The 20,397-nt window shown below is 53.1% G+C and overlaps 1 protein-coding gene and 2 long non-coding RNA genes across 6 annotated transcripts; 2 read left to right on the top strand and 1 right to left on the bottom strand.

Annotated features, from left to right (window-relative positions):
• Window positions 1–573: 573 nt before the first annotated feature.
• On the bottom strand, window positions 574–8,268 carry LOC135425195 (uncharacterized). 4 transcript variants are annotated; one of them, XR_010435506.1, is made up of 3 exons: window positions 8,180–8,268; window positions 2,525–2,680; window positions 574–2,451 (listed from the first exon to the last, which is right to left on the bottom strand). It is a non-coding gene; the product is annotated as an uncharacterized LOC135425195 (long non-coding RNA). The 4 variants fall into 4 exon arrangements; XR_010435505.1 differs by having other exon boundaries at window positions 2,525–2,695; window positions 8,180–8,265; XR_010435504.1 differs by having other exon boundaries at window positions 2,525–2,695; window positions 8,174–8,263.
• On the top strand, window positions 5,826–14,378 carry LOC135425194 (uncharacterized). The gene is made up of 3 exons (XR_010435503.1): window positions 5,826–6,528; window positions 6,622–8,336; window positions 12,318–14,378. It is a non-coding gene; the product is annotated as an uncharacterized LOC135425194 (long non-coding RNA).
• Window positions 14,379–18,004: 3,626 nt separating this feature from the next.
• On the top strand, window positions 18,005–19,984 carry LOC135425137 (P2Y purinoceptor 4-like). The gene is given in 7 exon segments (XM_064677098.1): window positions 18,005–18,013; window positions 18,451–18,478; window positions 18,834–19,049; window positions 19,052–19,145; window positions 19,147–19,256; window positions 19,259–19,567; window positions 19,570–19,984. Coding segments are annotated over 7 exon segments (948 nt in total). The 3' UTR covers window positions 19,752–19,984.
• The last annotated feature ends 413 nt before the right edge of the window (window positions 19,985–20,397 follow it).

Raw genomic sequence — 20,397 nt, 5'->3', positions numbered from 1 at the left:
CAGGGGATGTGGACTGTGGAGTGCTAGGGGTGTCCAGGGTGTCAGGAATGTGGAGTGCAGGGTGCCGAGGGTCAGGGTGCTGGGTGTGCGGGGTGCTGGGTGTGCAAGGTGCTGGGTGTGCAGGGTCTGGGTGTGCAGGGTGCTGGGTGTGCAGGGTCTGGGTGTGCAGGGTGCTGGGTGTGCAGGGTCTGGGTGTGCAGGGTGCTGGGTGTGCAGGGTCTGGGTGTGTGGGGTGCTGGGTGTGCAGTGTGATGGGTGTGTAGGGTGATGGGTATGCGGGGTGCTGGGTGTGTAGGGTGATGGGTGTGCAGGGTGCTGGATGTGTGGGGTGCTGAGTGTGCAAGGTGCTGGGTGTGTAGGGTGATGGGTGTGCGGGGTGCTGGGTGTGCAGGACAGTGTCTGTCACCTGTGCCAGGGCCAGGACCCCTCTGTGTTCTGCTCTGGGGCTCCCCCTCGGAGGATCCCCCTCCCTTCTGCCCCCACAGCTGCCGTGGTGTGGGATGGCTCCGTCCTGTGGCACAGCTGTGGGTGAGGCACAGCCGGGCTGGGCAAGGGAATTCCTTTGGCCTAATCTTTTCCCTCCTGCCCTGTCCTGGCCGTGCTCCTGGGGCTGGCAGGGCTGCTGTGCGGGCAGGCACTGCTCTGGGTGTGCACTAGAGGGTGGTGCAGCCCTGCCTGCCCTGGGATCCCTGGCAGGGAGCTGGGATCGCTCCCTGCTTACACTCAGGTCGCAGTTTGTCTTTACAAGAGGGGTGTGATACCTGTGATGTGAACAAACTGTGGATTCTCTCCAAACCTGCCATGCCTGACCGGGGAGTGAATTTTTACAATGAATTCTAATCAGTTTGAGCAACCTGGTCCTCACTGAGGGCTTTGCTGGGAGAGCAGAGCAACCCAGAGCCCAGCGAGGTGCTTCAGGCTCCGTGAGACTGGCACTTACAGGATGACAAGAGGTGGGAATGGGACAGCTGAAGGCACTGTCAGGCATCCTCACACTTGTGAATGCTCAAAAGCATCTGCTCCTTGGCAGAACACCCTGTTCTTAGTGCTGTGGGTGCTGGATCCCTTGGGAAAGCGGCTGGGAACAATGGATGGGTTGTGGTGCAGATGGCTGGAGGGAAGATGGACATGGAAAGGAGTGTCTGACAAAGGCTGGAGCAGATGCTGCACAGCAGAAAACTGAGTTATCCCTCTCCAAGAGACTTTTCTGGCAGAGCTGCTGCAAGCTGCAGGCTTTGGGTTAATTCTGGTGAGTTGTGCGTGGTGGGGGGTTGGGTTTGGGACGTTCCCTGTAAATGAGGATCCCCTTGTCCCCAGCTGCTCGGAATGAATGTCTGTCTTTCACTTTGGAAGAGTTGCACTTAGCCCAGAAAATGAAGTGACACGAAAAATCTTGTTACTTCTTGTCCTGGTTTCAGCTGGGATAGAGTTAATTGTTTTTCTATATCTTTATTTTCTTCTTAACTCCTTTTGCAGACTAGTTCAGCCATTGGAGGGTGGAGAACAGCCCCGATTTTGCCTGTGGGTGGGTACAAGGGTATTTGCAGCTGCTGCAAATGCTGTTTTAGCTCTGCTCCTGCTGGGGTTGTCTCAGTTGAAGGGAGGTGGTGTTTGGAGGTGCCCAGCAGCAGGGCTGTGTGGGGCAGGAGCTGTGCCCTGGTGCTCTGAGTCTCTCCAGAAGCAGAGGGGACTGAGCATGTGGGGCAATTCAGAGTTCCTGGCCTCTGCAACCCAGTTCTGATGGATGGCACACAGATACTGTTCCATGTTTCCTTTTGTACAGTGGTCCTGGCATACAAATGCCCCTGTGAATACAGCTGTATCCCTGGGGAGATGTCCTGGTGGAGCAGCTTTTCAGGAGCAGGAAGTGTTTCTGCAACTGTCTTTGCAGCTCTGATAGATCCTGCTGTGACCTCAGAGCTCTCTGCTCTCTCCACCTTCTTTCTGACCTTTATTTCCTGTCCAGGCTGTTGTGTGAGTAAGGACTGAGCTCTGCAGGGCTTGTGTGCCAGTCCAAGCTCCATCCTCATGTCTCAGGCATGCTCTGGTTATCCTTCCCAGCACCAGAGCCAGGCTCAGCCTTAAAAACAAGGGCAGATCAGCTCCTTGGAGGTTCAGGTGGGTGTAAAACATGGATTGAGAGCAGCTCCACTCAAGGTCACTCAGTGCTGAGGACACACCAGACAGGGCTGGGGCCCTGTGGTTGCTCCAGGCTTCGCCATTCCTGGATATTCTCTGCATCCCCTGCTCCTTCCCAGGTCTCTTCTCTGTTCTTGCCCTCTGTAGTGCAGGAAGGACCATCAGCAGATTGAGGAGAATCCATTTAGCACACTGAAGATAAGGAGGTCAGTCCAGCTGGAAGGATAACCTCTCAGAAAGCAGCCAAACCATCTGTGTGGGTGGATTTTGGCCTGCTGGACCTGCCAGGGGAGTTTGAGGAGAAGGACAAAGCTGAACGACTGATGCAGTGAAACCAGCTTCCTTTTCTTGCAAAACACTTGCACAAGGGGCAAAGGTGTCTCACCTGGGCTGAGGTGAGTCCTTGTGCTGCTTCTCCTCCTCAGCAGGGCCTGTGCTCAGGAAAGGGGGAAAGCACCAGTGTTAGAGCACAGCTCCACCTCTGCCGGGGTGAGAGGCAGCCCAGCAGGGAGGGTTGGTGTCTCTCCTTCTTCTGCAGGTCCTGTGAATGAAAGTTCTATGTGGCAAGAAAGTGAGAGAGATCAACTCCCAGACTGGTTTGGGTTGGAAAGGACCTTAAAGCTCATCCAGTTCCAACCCCCTGCCATGGGCAGGGACACCTTCCACCAGCCCAGGTTGCTCCAAGCCCTGTCCAACCTGGCCTTGGACACTTCCAGGGATGGGGCAGCCACAGCTTCTCTGGGCAACCTGTGCCAGGGCCTCCCCACCCTCACAGATATTTCTGTGGTAAGTCCTGTAACCAGCCATCCAGTTTGAGTCAGACTAAACCCGTGCTACTTCTTGTTCTGTTATCATAAAACCCAATCCAGAACTCAGAAGACAATTATTACTACTTTTAGTTTTAATGTTATTTCTTGCCCTCAGACCAGCATCAATTTGCTGTGCCCAAGCTGTGTTGCCTGATGAGGGTTAACAACACAAAAGTGGTGAAATGTGTATAAAATCCTGGGGGTGAGTCACTAACACTGATACAAAGCAATCGGATGATTAAGAGTACAAGTTTCATATTGCCATTTTTTCAACCACATTTGTAAGTAGAAACAAGTGAAAATCCTCGGAAGAAACGTGTCTCATGGCATCTGTTCTTTGTCTTTTAACTGTTGACTCCTGTCAGCTAATGGAAGGTGCTGACAGACTCTGCAATGCCTCTTTTGCCTTTTAACTCTGAAACTCCATTTTCCTGCCTGCTGGGAAGGCTGAGAGCTGCTCTCTCCTGGATTTGTTGGCAGTTCTGTGTCCACTTTCCTCCCTCCTTCCAGATCTGTTTGACTTCTGAGCTGGGGAAGGGAGCACTGGTGTGCTGGGAGAGGAAAGGCAGGGCTGTGTGTGCAGGTGATGTTTGTTCCCCTGAGCTGCACACGAGGCCTCTTTGGAAATGTCACTGGTTGGTTGCTTGTGCAACAAAGCCTGGGTAGCAACAGCAAAGCATCTGGTCCAGTAGGTCACAGCCAGTTCTCAGTTTGTTCCCCTCCCAGTGAGCACTGTGGGCTGTTTAATCTCTGCTGAACAATCCCATAATTGCAGAGGGATTTTTGCAGGCGAGTTCCTTGAAGAGCGGCCAAAGGGAGTTTGTTTTCCATCTCACCCATCCCAACAGGACAACACTCAAGGGCTTTGGCTGAGGACCAGAGTGTGGGGGGATGCAGGAAGCACCCCTGCAACTAACAGGGTCCTGCCTGGGGGGTTTGAAGACCCCAGACCTCCAATCCACCTCGATCAGTGCTGTATCTAAGCAGAGGGACTTGCACTTGCAGGTGTTTGTGGCCTGCCTCTGCCTGGGGGGGGTCACTGCACCTTCTGGATGCCACAGGAATTTTGGACCATGACCCCATGGCCTGTTGCAGGAGCTGCTTCTCCTGATCTTTCAGTTGAACATGTGTGTGGGAGGTCTGATGTTCCCAGAGCTATCCTGCTGTCTGGAGGGCCCCAAACAAGAGGACCCCAGATCTCTGTCTTTCCAGTGAAGATCAGGAGTTCCTTCTGAAAAGCCAATAATTGCAATAAGTCAAACACACAGTTTAGGTCAACCCTGCCTTACTGCAACAAAACAATTATTGCTGCCTTTTTGTGATGCACCCTGGAGATTGGGAGAGCTCTGGGTCGACTGTGAGCCTTAGGGAGGAGGAGTTTCCCGTTTTTCAGTCAGTTACACCACATTCCAAGTGGAAGAATGAGGCAATGGGTGCTTCCCAGGAGCCTGGAGGAAGGTGATTTTTGGTGCTGGAGTGTGTCCTTGGGGCTGCAATGGATATAAATACTGACTGGCTCCTACCACCTCTGTTTCTGAAAAGCTCTTTAGCAGTAAAGAGGCTTAGATTGTCACCCAACACCGAGGGAAACAGGCCCTGAGGAGCAGAGTGACACAGTCCTGTTCCTCAGTGTCCTTGCTCCAACAGTGCAGCCCAAAGGAATGGGAGTGCTGCAGCAGCCAGGTTTGCAAGGAATGAAGGGCTCGGTGACTACACAATTATTCTGGGTTTCTCTTCCAGCCCAACCAGCTGGACTGAGCCCTGGACAAAGCAGCTCGGCCTCATTTCCACCCTGGTTTCACAAAGGATTTGCAAACCTGACATGCTGCTGCTTAGGAAAGAGATTTTGTCAGTGCTCTGCTCTGCCCCATTCCCTTTGTGTCAGCTCCCACTGGGAGTTGCCACAGTTGTCCTCTCCGTGGGTTTCTGCCCCACCAAAACTGGGGTGGAATGTTTTGTATCCCAGAGCCTGCTTTTCATTCCCTGTTCTTCAGAACCTGCCTGAATTCCAGGCTCTCTGACACCACCTCAGGTCCTGCTTCCCTCTCCTTTCAGGCTTGGGGAACTTTATTCCATGCCACTCCTTTCACTTGGCCTTCAGCCAGACTTGACCTACTTGTTGTTTCTGTGGAGTTGTCTGAAAGCAGCAGGAGAGGGAGGGGATGGCCTTGAGGAGTCCTGGCTCTCCATTACAGCAATGGACAACTGGAGAAGCAGATCAAGGCCCTGCTCTGCAGGTGAGCTCTGTTTCACAGGTGCCTGTTATGTGATAACCTTGTATACACATTTTATTGGCTTATCTGTGGTGTACTGATGGTTATCAAACAGGGCAACAGCCCAGCTCTTGATTGCTCCCAGCTCAGGAAGCCACGGTGAGTTTGCAAAAATGCTCCTGGGCTCCACTGAGAGGATCTGAGCAAATGGAGGATCTGCAGAGGTGCTTCTGCTCCCACCAGACTTCTCCAGCACAACACCAAGGCTGTGCCCTTGGGCTGAAGTTATGGAATCACAGAATCCCAGACTGGTTTGGGTTGGAAGGCACCTTAAAGCTCATCCAGTCCCACCTCCTGCCACGGGCAGGGACACCTTCCACCAGCCCAGGTTGCTCCAAGCCCTGTCCAACCTGGCCTTGGACACTTCCAGGGATGGGGCAGCCACAGCTGCTCTGGGCAACCTGTGCCAGGGCCTCACCAACCTCACAGGGAATGATTTCTAAATCTACCTCCAGGCTGGGAGGGCAGAGGGGAAACACCAACAGCTTTGTGGGAGACCTCAGGGCACCCCCAGCTGTGACAGGGGTCCTGTACCCCCTGTACAGCCATCACAGGGGTCCCTCAGCAGCATGGCCAGTCCCACCCTGCTCTGCCCTCCCTGCTCTGCCCTCCCAAAACGGGCTGCAATCACTCCAAATTCTAAATTTTTGTGACTCATTTGTCAAAGAACTTATTGCTCATGACTAGTCACGGTTTGGAAACAGCTGCTGTGTTTTGGGCTCTGACAGTAACTCACGAGTTTTGGCTTTTCTGCCCTGTGTAGAAGTATTATTATTGAGTATTATTTTTATTCCAAAGATGGAGCATCTCTCACAATCCTGAGTAAGTTGTTTTGAGTTATTCTGCTGTTCTTACCCCGGTAATTTCTCTCCTTTGACTCTGTGTGAAAAGCTGCTCCCCCTGGAACAAAGGAGTCACGTTGGCTTTACTCATCAAAAATTGCATATGTATAAAATCTCAGTGTTGTCCTGAGCCTGAAATCCCTCCCCACGTAGGACTTGTACCACACTGGAACCCATTGCCTGCAGCCTGGCAACCGCCTCCGTTGCCATGGGAACAGCTCCACTATCCTTCCATGGAGAACCTCAAGAATTCCCGTTTTCGGAGCTTTTAGAACACCTCCAGTCCTGGCTTCTTTCATTCACTCACTCCCTCCCATCCATGAGATCTTCCCCTCCCAGTTTAGAGAGTTACTCAGCACTTCTGGGACTCCTGAGGAGTTGGCTGAAGGGAAGTCACACAGCACTGTGAGGCACAGCTTTATCTGGGATGCTGGTGCTGCCCTTGGGTTTATTTCCTGTGCAGATGTATCATGTAATTAGCATTGAATAGATTTGTACTTCACAGAGAACTATAAACTGTCTGACTTCTGCACACTTTTCTGCACTTACAAAGGGCAGAAGTGTCTGAGAAACCTCCGACCTCAAGTGTTGAACCCCCAAGTGATGTAACCTGGGTTGGGGGAGAAGCAGCTTCCTGGTGGTGAGTTTGCTGTGGGATGGTGTGTGATGGGGTGTCACACCTGCCCTTGGATCCCCCTCCCCAGCATGTGCAACCCCATTCCCTGTTGGAGAGCAAGCCCAGTGGTCCTGGTGTTTGTGCAGGAGCTGTGGAGGATCATGAGGGTCGCTGGGTTTGCCCCTCCCCTGGGCACTTTTTTTGCACCCAATTGGCACAGCTCTGTTAAGCACAAGTAGATTTTCTCCTGACAGTTATTTATTGAGAGCTTATTGTTTCACTTATGGGAAGATTGCACTGGAATAACATGAATTTTGAGCAAGATGGTCTTAGAAACACGTTCCTGGGGGTATTTTCTTTGCTTGGTTTATACAAATGTCTAAACAAGGCTGGGTTTTGCTTTTATGCAGCTAGAAATTCTAGGCACAGGTCCATGGGGGAAGGAAGGGAGAGGCTGAGGGGATCTCAGGGTGGTGAGGCCCTGGCACAGGTTGGGCAGAGAAGCTGTGGCTGCCCCTGGATCCCTGGAAGTGTCCAAGGCCAGGCTGGACGGGGCTTGGAGCAACCTGGGCTAGTGGAAGGTGTCCCTGCCCATGGCAGGGGGTGGGTCTGGATGAGCTTTAAGGCCTTTTCCAACCCACACCATTCCATGATTCCGTGATCTGATGGCACAACCAGATCTCAGTTATCCAAATCCTGCACCTCTAAACAGAAAGAGCTGGAAGGGCCGGGAGAGGAGCCCTGGTGTGGAAAGACTGGATGATGTGGCATCAGGTTTCCTGCACATCAGGTGCCAGTCAGAGCCTCACCACGGGGGAAACAGCAGCTGAAGATTTAGGTGAGGAATAACAACAACGAAGAAAACAAAACAAGAGTGTGAGAAAACCGAGGAGAAGAAAAAAAAAAATTTCTCAGCTGCAAAATACTCAGTAACACTCCCAGTCAGCATCGGCTCGGTGCATCCCAAAATCCTGAGACACTGGGAAGTGAGAGCTTGGAGAATCCCGAATCACTGACTGGGGTTTTGATTTATTCTTTGCAGCCAGACAGTGCTCTCTCCCTCTCTCCCTCTCTCCCTGTCTCCCTGTCTCACTCCCTCCCCTCCCTCTCCGGTGTGCGGGCACAGCAGCCACCTCTCCCCCTCCACCAACCAAAGCGGGGGGGAAGGGGGGCTGCTCCTGCAATAAAAGTGTGGGAAGCTCATGGCTGCGGAGTAATGCAGACAAAGCACGAGGGAGAGGGACCCAGAGGGCCGGAGCCCCCGGAGATGTGACCCACCCCGCGGGAGGACCCGTCCGCAGCCTCCGAGCCGCGTTCGTGCTGCCTCACGGACAGACAGCGGGCTCGGAGCCCCCCGGGGATTTCTCCGGCGCTAATTCCCTCCGCACAAAGCCCAGCCTGCCGGGCTGCTCTCCAGCAGCAACCTTTGCATCCCTCCAGCTCCCCCCGAGCCGCAGGAGCTGCTCCCCCCGGCTGCTCCCGAGCCAATGTCACCTGTACCCAATGAAGCAGACCCCGAGGTGCCACGCATGGATCCCAGGATTCTTATTTTCCTTCTCTACGTGATGATCCTCCACGAGCTGGTGAGTGGCTGGATGGAGTACCAGAAGCAGATGGCCAAGCCAAAGAAGCAGGCGGGTCCAGTTTGGTCCTCGAGGTGAGCTGATGCCTGTTCTGGTCCCAAAGGTGCACAGCCCAGGGGTGTTTTGGGGGGAAACGTTGTCTTTTGTGTGTGTGTGTCAGTCCTTATAGATGTGTGTGTGTCTGTCTCCTCTGCTCGGTGAGGATTAAGGTCTGTTAATCCTTTGAGCCTGTATTGTCTGAGCATCTCGTGCATTTGACACACTTGCAGATAAACATGCCTGTAACTGTTTTTTTTCCTGTGGAAATGGGCTGTAACTCAGCGTATTTGCTGTGACTCAGGTTCCCAAACACCTCACCTGGAAGAGAAAAATGTGGGCAGCAGAGGAGCTTACACTTCATGCATGATATTCATCAATGAGGCACAAACCTCCAGAGACTCCTGCAATCAGAGTATTTCATGTTAAATCACTACTGTGCATGTCACTATCTCTCCGTCTCCTCCCACTCTCTGGGCTGTGCCCACTACACCAATCCCTTGTTTTCTGCCCAACAACAAAAATGAGCTGGAGAAATAAGGACATAAACAAAAAATGCTGCATGTCCTTAAAATTCAGCTCTGCTTCTGTTCACATCCCGCTCACATTTAACGGGGCAGGGGTTGGCTCAGCAGTGTTGGGGTCCTGTAATGAAAGATATCCTGACAGCTTCCATCAGCTGTGTGATTACAGACTTGCACCCCAGGACCCAAAATTCACCTCCTGCCAGATTTCAGGCCATGGCACACCGACACCTCGTAGCCTTGGACCTGAAAAGATGCCAGTGACCCAGTTTGCTCCAGGTCTGATGGCTGCAGCTCGAGTGAGCTCACAGCTCCCTCCTCATCCTAATCCTCTGGCAGACTTCATTCCCAGCAGCAATTCCTGTGCCCGGTGCTGCACAAACACCCCCCAAAGGTGTCTCCATAGACAAGACCCCCCAGGGAAAGCAGTGGAGTGAGGAAGCTCCCGGGGCTGATGGAAATCAGTAGCCAGCAGCTCCCAGCCTCTTCATCTGCAGTTCAGGGATACATTCCCTGGCTGGGTTTCCAGACCAGCAAAGCTGAGCTGCACCTTGTACAAGTGAAATGATTAGCACTGGGAACACTGCCATGGGTGGAGACAGTGCAGAAATAGCTTGAAAGAGAAGGGGCTGGCTGGCTTCTGATTGAGGTCAGAGGCAGATTTCGTCACTGTCTTCAAGGCAGAGTGCAGGGAGGACTTTGGACACAACTTGCACTGAGCCTCGGGCACCCTGATGCAAAAGAGAAAACCTAATGGACTCATTTGATTTACTAGAAGCCACCAAAAAAACTTGCATCAAGCAGTCAGGAAAATGTGATAGGACTGGGGGGGGGGGGTGTTTATAAGGAACCTAAGGGAATTAGATATCCCACCAAACCCAAAAATCTCTAGGGGCTGCCACCTCACCCAGCCTCATTTGGGAAGGTGGGACCAAGCCAGATGAGTTGTGCAGAGCCCCAGACCCTGGAGGCATCCCAGCCCTCTCCATCTGAGGTGTCCCTGTTCCTGCTGCTCCTCTGGCTGACCTCAGCCAGCCTGGGAAAGCAAAGCCACCAGGTCTGTCCGTGTCACATGAATCCTTCACATGTTGCTTCATAAACAGGTGAAGCTCTGTGACCCAGAGAACTGAAAATTACAGGATGAACTGGGATCCTTTCAGTGGAATTAAGATTGTCCTGTGTGGACACCCTGGTTCTGGTGTAGCCTGGGCTCACACCCCCCCACTGAGTTAATAATGCTGAGGTTTCTTGATTGATGAGCCCACAAGGCCAGGTTTCCAGTGCTTGGAGAGCACAGCTGGAGCCAGATGTTCACCCTTCAGTATAGTCTTGGGCTTGGAAAGTGCTCAGAAATGGTTGCCACATCTGTAGCCTGGCTGTCCATAGAGTCCAAGCCTTGGCTCAGCAGTGGGATAAAGGTTCCTGATACCTCACATCAGGTCAGGAGCAGCACAGCACAAACCCAGCACCTGCACCAGGGTGAGAGCAGGGACCTGGGACACCCATCGTGGCTCAGCTCAGCCCTGCTGGCAGTGGCTGTGGGTGCCACCTCCAGCCAGGAGGGCACTGGTGTGATCTGGGACCTGAGGGGTATTTTAGGAAGGATTTACAGGCATTGCCAAGGCAGCCACTCAAAACCTTCCTGTAGGAGCTTAACCCTGAGGCAGCAGCAAGGCAGAGCTCCTTGGATGAGATGGAAGTGAGGGCACAGCTTCCCAGCACAGCCTGGAGCTGGGCCAGTGCTGTAGAGGTGAAGCTCCATCTCCTGCCACAGGGCCTGAGCTGCCACCTCTCCGGCCTGTTAGAAGTAATTAACGTGAAAACCAATTAGGAAATTAAGTTATAAAGCAGCAGGCTAATTAGGACATGAGAGTGCTCTCTCTTGGCTGCAGCCTCAGCCCAGGCAGATCCTTTTGGGGCTGTTGGATAGTAACAGGCTCTGTTGTGAGGCAGCTTTTTCTCACATTCACAGCTTTTCCACAGCTCCCTCTTCCCCCACTCCTGGAGTGGCTGGCGGCTCCCCCGCCCCTGCCTCCATTCATCAGCCTCCTCTGGCACCCCAAGGCACTGCTGCTCCCTGCTCTCCCTTCTTCCAGTGCTTAGATCACAGAATCCCAGACTGGTTTGGGTTGGAAGGGACCTTAAAGCTCATCTCATTCCACCCCCTGCCAGGGGCAGGGACACCTTCCACTAGCCCAGGTTGCTCCAAGCCCCATCCAACCTGGCCTTGGACACTTCCAGGGATGGGGCAGCCACAGCTGCTCTGGGCAACCTGTGCCAGGGCCTCCCCACCCTCACAGGGAAGGATTTCTACCCAATATCCCATCTAACCCTGCCTCTGGCAGTGGGAAGCCATTCCCTCTTGTCCTGTCACTCCACTGCCTTATCCCAAGGGGCTCTCAGGTCTCCCTGGAGCTTTCTCCTCTCCAGGCTGAACACCTCCAGCTCTCCTAGAGCAGAGGGGCTCCAGCCCTCAGAGTACCCTCTGGCCTCCTCTGGACAATGTTTATTGACAAAGTCACTGGGAATCACAGGAGGAAGGTCTCTGAGCAGGATCTGGAAAGAGGAGAGATCTCCAATCACCAAACCCAGAGATCACCAAGGCACAGCCCTTTCTGCAGGGGTGGGGACAGGACTCCACACAAATGTCACTCCGAGTTCCTCCAGAACTGTTGTGCCCCACCTCACCCCCAGCATTGGCAGCACAACCTGCACGTTTGCTGTGCCAGTCTTTGCAAATCTAGATATGAAAATGGGGAGTGAAGGTGTCAGCCAGGAGGGCTGAAGGAAAGAAGAGCTTGGGACACAGTGCCTGGAGAGAGGAGAAATGCCCAGGACAAGTGGGCTGGAGTGTTCAGTCCCCCCAGAAGAGCCCTGGGTGAACACAGCCCTGCTGGTCCTGCAGCCCAGCCAGCTCCAGGAGGCTGTCCTGGGCATCTCTGCATGGCTGTGGTTGGTTCATGGCGTGGTTGGTTCAGGGAGTGGTTGGTTCACATCCAGGATAACCCCCCTGAGAGAATATGGACTGAAACAAGGGTGGTAAAATCCCAAAGAAAAGCCAGGACTGCATGTTGTTTGCTTTAGGGGGTTTAAGGAAAACTTCTCAAAGGTATCTGAAGTTTTGGAGGGGTTTGTTTTCAGTGACCCACCTGGAGAGAGGGGACAGACCTTGGGGCTCTCATGGGCTGTCTGGGGGGTTCTGAGCTCACATCTGTGCACCTGAAGTTCAGCAGCTCTTCCCAAGACCTCCAGTAGCTGGGACAGGGAAGGTTCCTGCCACCACTTCAGGTGCACAGGGGAGGCTCAGCCCTGGGGCTGCAGCTCAGGCACCTTGAGCACCAGGATCTGCAGCAGGATCCAGCACTGGCCCTTCTCTTAGCTCCAGTGGTGGTGAACCAAAATTCCCTGTCCTTTCAGGAGCCTCCCCTGGACGCAGCAGCTCTGCCCCAGCTCTGTCCCACCCCAGTAACGATGTCTCACTTTGTTCCCCCACAGCAATGCCACCAGATCCAGCCCCTCCAGCTTCTCCAGGCCCCTGGTCCACTCTGTGCGCAGGGAGAGGTACAGGGACTGGAGGAAACCGGGAAGGATCATCCGGAAGGCGTGAGGAGGGATCTGTTGGGAGCGTGGGGAGAGATGGCTGAGCCGGAGGAGCCACCCCTCAGGGTCTGCACCACCTCCCCAGCCCACACAGGAGCATCCCCCAGGCACTGCACCCTGCAGCTTTCCTCACTGAGAACACACCACTGAGGAGGAATGAGCCCCTTCCTCCTGGGAATTCGTCTCTGCAGGGTGAGGAGCTGCACTGGAGACACCTCAGCCAGCAGCAGGATCACTCCAAGTGGCACCTTTGCCACCCAACACAGTGAAGTGACTTCTCTGCTTCCCAAAGGGTTGAGTGGATGGAGAGCAGATTTCCTGGGGGGAAGAGTGAAATTTGCTCCTGCAGGGGCAGCCCTGGGAAGCCTCCAAATGGTTTCAGGCTCCTCTTCTCCTGCTCCAGGACTGCGTGGCCAGTAAGCCTCAGCTCCCAAACTGACTGGAAAATCTCTGGTGTCCAGTCTGTCACCACTCCCAGGAGAACTCACCTCTACTGGGACACACAGAGCTCATGGCACTTTGGGAATGCTGGCTCCCCATTAAGTCTCATGCACTGAGAATCCCTAAATTTTTTTCTGCTTTCCTTCACGCTTGTTAAATGAGTTACTCTGGGCTGGAAGGGGGAAAACGCCCTGAACCAGTGACTCAGAGTTATGCCACCAAATGCAATTTACTGCAATGACCTTGTAATTAGCTTTCCTTGGAGCATTCCCAGCAGTTGAGCCAAATAAATGTAAGAGCCACTTTCTAATGAGCAGATAGATGGGGAAGGAATACAGTATTGCTCTTTTTGAGCCTGCAGTTTGGGCATAAAGTTCAATTTTAGAGGCAAAATTCTGCTGTTGCATCCTGCACCTCACATAGGCAGGATGGGAATCTTGGAGCACTGGAGGGATTCTGACTCTGGGCTCTCACAGCAGCTGTCCATGGCAAAACTGCTCCTTATTTGCTGAACATAATGTTTGGCTCAAACACAGCCTGTTTTTCTCGTTGCCAACCATTTATAAACCTGACTCAGGCTCACAGACACATTATCCAGGAGCAGATAGGGAAGGGAGTCGGGATAGATCATGCATTCATTATCCAGAAGTAGCCACCAGATACATTTGCACATTTGTCTGCTGCTCAGTTGTTTGCAAATTGTTCCTGTTGGTTGACACTGTGTTTGTTCAGTCACCCAGGGCTGGAGTCACCTGAGCTCAGCACCCAGACCCAGGTGCTGCAAAGAGGGGAATGAGAGGGGGTGTGAAGTGACTCCTCACAAGGAAGCTGCCTGAACTCTGCTCTTGAAGTTCCCAATCCTCTGTCCCAAGTAGGATAAGTAACTCAGATGTAAACCTCTACTTTCACATGGGGGAGATGAAGTTTCTGCCTTGAAGTTGATGCCTCGTGTTCAGATGTGTTTGAAAAAGGAGCAAGAAGTGGCAGTTAATGTTTTCTGCACGTTTCAAAGCATAAACTCCCTGCAAAGTTGTGCCTCAGCCCTGTGACACACTGTGACACTGTGGCTGTCCCTGAGGCCTCCACGGCCTGTCCTGATCCCTGCAGGTACAGCCACAGGTGACAGCAACAGAGGGAGAAGGTGGCAGGAGGAAGAACATTCAGAAAGTGTTTCTGGGGGCTGGGGGACTTTGCTGCCCTGGAGTTGAGTGTGAGGGCAGACGCGTAGCTGGATATTCTCCCTGCTCTTCTGCCAGAGCCTGTGTGAGTTTGCTGGGAGCACTTCCTGTGGAAAAAGGGTTTAAATTAATTACTCCAGTGGGACAGGAGGGGACTGGCCTCACTGACACGCTGGGCTCCTCTGTCCTCAGTGGGACAGACAGACCTGAGCAGGGACAGATGGACCTGACTGGGCAGGAAGGGTGAAGGGCCAGGACTGCTGTGCTCTGCTGATCACATGCTGGGTTTATCCCTGTAAATATCATCGTGTTTCCTTCCAATAAACTCTTTTCCACACGTGGTGTTCAGGTTGTCTCTGTCCTCATTCAGCCCTTGCATCTCTGCTGGTTTTGCTTTTCCCGTTCTGGAGCCAGCGAAGGCACCGGCTGGGAGCTGCTGCTGTGAGGGCTGATCCAGCACGGCTGGAAGCATCTTCCACGCTGAATTTATGGCACAAATGTTTGTCCTCTCACCCCTTATGCAGAGGAACCCTTGATGGCAAACCAGAGTCTTATTTTCAGGTGGCTGTGGGTTTGCTCTGGTTTTTTTGCAAATGTTCAGGGTGCTCTGAGCTCTGTCGGAGAAGGTCCTGCCCAAGGAAAACACCTCTGAACGGGAGCTGGTGGTGGCAGAGGGCTTGGGATCCACCAGGCTTCAGTGGTGTGGACCCCCAGAGTCCAGACCCTGCAGAGGCTCACCCTCACTGTGGTATGTGCACAATGGTCTGGGCTGACTGAGGGCCCAGGGTGAGGAGGGCACAACCAAGGGTGGCCCATGTGCTGAGGTAACTCCAGCCCCTGGGGGTTTGGGTCTCATTCCGTGCACTTTCACCCCTCAGCACTCTTTGTCACACATTTATTTCCCTTGCAGGGGAGGTGGGTGACTTCCTCCCCGGGAAGGGCTGTGCTGTGACATCACCATACACAAGGATGGCTCCAGACAGGAATTCCCAAGAAGACACCCCACGTGTGCTGTAACCACACAGAACCAGCACAGCCGCTGCACTGAGCTGGGCTATTTATTACAGAAGAAGACAAACACCCCCAAAGGCCTAAAAAAGGACATGAAGCAGCACTTTCTGGGCGCCCTGTCCAGCCCCTTGCCCCAGTGCAGCTTCCCCTAAGGCCCCCCATGGCAGGGAGTCACCTCGTGTGGCTTCAGGTGCTGCCATCCCAGGGCAGGAGGCTGTGGGGGCTGTTGGCTCTGCTCGAAATAGTCTCTGTGGGCTGCACACAGACTAAACCACACTTTGCTTAGAAACTTCCTTTTTAGCTCGAAATTCAGTTTGCAGCCCTTCCCCAGAGAGCCAGGGAAAGCCCCTGTCACCCCCGAGCTGGCTGCCCACAGGAGCACCCAGGGGGGCTTGGAAGCATCAAGTTTTGACCATCCATGGATTAACTTTCCTTCAGGGACTGTTTCCATCAGGTCCCAAGGAGTTCATTGGGATGCAGCATTGGGATTTCACCCTCTGGGCTTTTAATCTCAGCTATGGATGTGTCCTGCCTTACAAAGCAAAGGTGGTGGCAGTTTTGAGGTTGGGCTTGGACCAGAACACTTCTGCACCCACACACCAGAGATCATCTGAACATCTCAGTGAAGCCCTTTGGGGGTTTCCTTTTGCCTGGGAAAGAAGCAGGAAGGCAGTTTCAGAAATTCCCGTTTTCTGACCTGCAGAATGATGCTTGTTTGGACTGTTTGCTGTGCCTTGGGGACACACCTCCCCATCCACAGCTTATGATCCCACCAATCTGCAGCTTTTACTGAGCCTAAAGAGTAAACAGCACCCAAACCTGCTGGATTGAAATGCTGCAGCTGAGATCTCAGGCTGGGGGGAGCTACAACGGTGGGGTTGGTGTCAAACTCTGCCTGTGATGTTACAGCTACACAAGATTAGTGTCTGCAGTACCTGGAAACCCCCCCTGACCGCCCAGCTTACCCCACCTGGCTCTGCCACTGTGGTCACCCCCCTGCTGGTGTTCCAGTGGTTTGGGAAGTGATGTCACCCCAGCCCTGCTGAGCTCTGCACCCCTCGATGCTTCCTGCTGGGGCTGGACCCTGCTCACTGTGCTGGGTGGGGTCACAAACCACTTCCCCTGCACCCCTGCAGGGTCTGTGCTCCGCTCCCCAGCACCTCCTGACCTTCCCCTGGGGAGAGCAACCCCGGAATCTCCTGCTTTTGGAGGATTTTGAGCAAAATCCAGCTGTTCTCATGAATCAGCTTCTGCTTTTGCTGCCTGCAGTTCTCTGAGCTGCTGGAGTTTCCCTGCCGAGCTCTCCTTTCCACATCCAGCCAGGGGGTCACCGGAGGCTCCTCCTGCCCCTCAGCTCTTCCCTGGGGAGTCTGAAGGAGCTCCAGTGCTTCTGCTGCCCTGCCACCGGCCTGGCCCTCTGGGAGGACGGGGTAAGTCTGCCCCGGGGCTGCGTGTGAGGCTTTATTCGAGTTATATTGTAACAGGAACCAGCTTCTCAAGGTGAAGCTCTCCATGGGCGTGACCCCATGAAATGCTGTTGGGGTTTGTAAGGGCTGAGACAGGTGAGGGGGGTTTATACACGAAGGGCTCAGAGCTGCAGGGCTGGATGTGGGTCCTGATTCCTCCCTTTCACATCCAGAGTAGCTCTAATTATGGAATCACAGCATCACAGGCTGGGCTGGGTTGGAAGGGACCTTAAACCCCGTCTTGTTCCAAGTCCCTGCCATGGGCAGGGACACCTTCCACCAGCCCAGGTTGCTCCAAGCCCCGTCCAACCTGGCCTGGGACACTTCCAGGGATGAGGCATTTCTCCTGCTGTTCTCCAGGCAAGTTTGTGGCTAATGGTTTGTGTGATTGGCCTTCAAGTTACATGAAAATTAACTTTCTTTCCCTCCCTTGTTTTGCCTTGTTAAGTTAAAGCACATTTCAAATTTTGGAATAATTCTTAGGTGTTTTCTTCTTACCTCTCAAAATTCCTCCTCTCACTCACAGTACAGATCCTCTGTCTCTTTCATTATGAAATTATTACATTTATTAAAACTCGTTTCCTACAGAGTGGGCATTTAATCCAGACTATGGCTACTGGGAAGGAAGGAAGGTCCTTTTGCCTGGGAAAGAAGCAGGAAGGCAGTTTCAGAAATTCCCATTTTCTGACCTGCAGAATGATGCTTGTTTGGACTGTTTGCTGTGCCTTGGGGACACACCTCCCCATCCACAGCTTCTGATCCCACCAGTCTGCAGCTTTTACTGAGCCTAAAGAGTAAACAGCACCCAAAACTGCTGGATTTCAATGAAACCCATGACCTTGTATATTCTTGTCACCCTGAGCTGGTTGTTGCCACCACAGTGGGTCTGTTTTGGGCAGAAAAGAAAGGATTCCCTTGTTGCCAGCGTGGCTGCTCTCTGGAATGGGGTGGGATTTCTGTAGCTCTGGGGGTGATGGTGCCATAAGGCAGCAACAAAACATTATCAAAAAAGCTTTAATTCAGAAAGGTTCACTTTTTAGGAAAAATAGTGAAAGACAGAGGAAAGCAAACGTAATGTCTGCCTTAGCCCCCTCTGTGTTAGAAGCCACTGTCCTTTGCTGATGTTTTAGCAAATAATAATCAGCCTTCCCTGACTCCCTGGCTTTGACTCCCAGATTTACCAAAATGGGGGTTAAAGGCTGGATTAAGGAATTGACACCCTGTTTCAGCCAGGCTTGGGGAAGCCCTGGTGAGGACAAACTGGTTCTCAGCACCTCCTGAGCTGTTCAAGCCCCGTTCCTTCCTCAGCCCCCCTGGAGCACACAGGAAGGGGCAGTTTCAGTGCTGGCTGAAGATGCCTCTGTCTAAAAACACATCAGCTGTGACAATGCCTTCAGGCCTGTTTCCTCCCTGGGATCTGTCCCTCATCCCTTGGGATGTGGTGCAGAGCTGTGGCTGCAGCAGGACAGGCTGAGAGCATCGTTCCATGGAGCTGGTACCCCAAAGTGCCCTGAGCATTTTGGGGAGGTGCTGGGGTGGGACGTGGTCATACCCCAAAGGCAGAGTGAGCAGTGACTGGCACAGGGGCCAGAGTGTAAATCCAAGTGCCTGGGATCTGATTTCAGGATCATCCCCAGGTGGATGTGAGGCTGCCAAAAGGCCAGGGAGATGTTTTACTGCTGGCAAGTCTGGCAGCAGGAGAAGGGAGCAGGTCAGTCAGGCACTGGCTGAGTGTGCTGTAACCATAAGCTGGAATCATGGAGTGTGGGGAATGCTGGGGTCTCACCAGGCATTTGAAATGCAGAGGCTTTTGGAGCCAAGCAGCAACAGCACCATCTGTGTCATCTTCCTCCATCAGCAGTTAGTGGGGGGGAACATTTAAGCTGCTCCCACTGTTCCTGTGTAGCCCTTTCTCCTCCCTTTGTGGCACAGTTGGAGGATGTCAAGCTGAGTGTGACAGGTTGGAGTCTGATTCTCACGAGGTTGTATATTTGTGTGTGAGAAGCAAGGCTTTGGCTCCTTGAACCTGTGGAGGCCAGGATCAGTGATCGTTGGAAAACCAAAGCAAGACTTGGGGCCTTTGAAGCTGCCAGGATAATATGTGGAGGCCAGGATGAGTCGTGATTGACTTTTGGCCACAGATCTTCAGGATCAGGGATCGTTGGAAAACCTCCCTCTGCTGCTTCAGCCCCTGTTGCCCCCGACCCAGCTCAGCCTAAAGGTGATGAGCTCAGGGGCTTCTCTCTTCCACCCCACCCCTTGCAGGTCAGCACAGAGGGTTCTCCTGAGTCCTCTCTCACCTTCATGAACCCCAGTGTGGACTGAGTGTCCAGGGGCTGCACCCACTGTCCCTGCCCTGGGCACCCTTCTCCTGCTGAGCGGCTTCTGGATCAAACAGTGGGATTCAGGCACAGTCCTGCAGTTCAGCCTGGTCCTGGGAGGTGTCCTGATCATCCCCATTGCTCCACTCAGGCTTTCCTACCTCAGCCTTGGCAACCAGTGGCCATTTGGGAAGTTCCTCTGCCAGTTTAAGCTTTCCTGCACTGCAGCATCTATTTCCTGATGTTCATCTGCATCCACCAGTACTTTGGTGTTGTATGGTACAAGAGCAAGTCCCTCTGCAAGAAATCTGGAAAACCTGTGCTTGTTCATCTGGCTCATCCTCTTTGTCCCAGGGTTGCCTTTCTTCTTCCTCCTCAAGACTTCAGTCCCAGGCTCAACAAAATGCCTGGGTATTCATGTATTTTCTTCTTCCACACCATAGTTCTTGTTTTGCTCTCTTTCCTCCTGTCCTTTGCCATTTCCCTGATTTGTGGAGCTCTGTTGGGAGCTGCCACTGCTGCAGCAGCAGGGGAAGCTCCAGAGGCAGCAGAGGAAGAGCAGGTCTCTGCAGATGATTGCAGGTTTCTGCAGGTGATTGCAGTGTCTCTGGTGGGTTTTGCCACCTGCTTTGGCTCCCTGCACATCTGCAGGACCACTGGCATCCTTGTGAAGTCCTGTGGCATGTCTTGGCACCTCTTGCACAGAGGAGCAGTTGCCTCCAACATCAGCTCATGGCAAACACCTGCCTGGATCCCCTGATTTATGTGTTTGCCAATGTTTGCCAAAGCCAAGGGAACCTTTCTGACTCATTTTGCAAATGCTGGGCACCAAGTGAGTGTGAAAGGTCCAGGAACCACCCAGGACACTCCTGGGAGATCCCATGGGGTGGCTGCTGGAGATCCAGACCCTGAACTTCCTCCTCCTGTTCTGTCCCAGGTTCCCAGAACTAAAGTAGCAGCACTGCAGGAGTTCCAGGATTTCTTTTTGTTCCTCCAGTGCTATCAAGGGCTGTTCCCTTGGGCAGGGACTCCCTGGGCTGTAAGGAAGCTCCAGCTGGGCACCAGTCCTGCCACTACTGGTGGCTGGATCTCCCAAATGTGAGTTTTTTTACAGTGGCCAGACCTTGTTGGGTGCAAGGGGGAAGAAGAATTTACAACCACAGTCCTAAACCATGAGAAAGTTCAGTGAAAATTGCCATGAATCTCGTGCCCAGGAGTATTTTGTGCTTTTTCTTTTCCGTCAGGAGCAGGGTCTGTGCAGGTCTGAGTCCAGCACCCCAAAACACAGGGGTCAATAATCCATGTGCAGGCACCTGGTTGTCCCTCAGCCACCCAGAAGTCAGCAGCTCATGTTGTAGTGATCCAAACTGTGGGAAAGATGAGAATGAAATGAGTACTAGGGCAGGAGTCAGAGAGAGGAGATGCTCCTCTAGGTAAGGCAACAATTTGGAAGTTCAGGGTTTATTTTTAGGCCTCACTGTAAACTTATTCTCTGAACATGACACAGGATCCACGTTTCACTTCCCCATCCCTCAAATCGGTCTGAGTTGTCCTTCCC

This window comes from Pseudopipra pipra, chromosome 20, assembly GCF_036250125.1.
Source record: "Pseudopipra pipra isolate bDixPip1 chromosome 20, bDixPip1.hap1, whole genome shotgun sequence".
NCBI lineage: Eukaryota > Metazoa > Chordata > Aves > Passeriformes > Pipridae > Pseudopipra > Pseudopipra pipra.
This window is presented reverse-complemented; position numbering and strand designations above follow the sequence as displayed.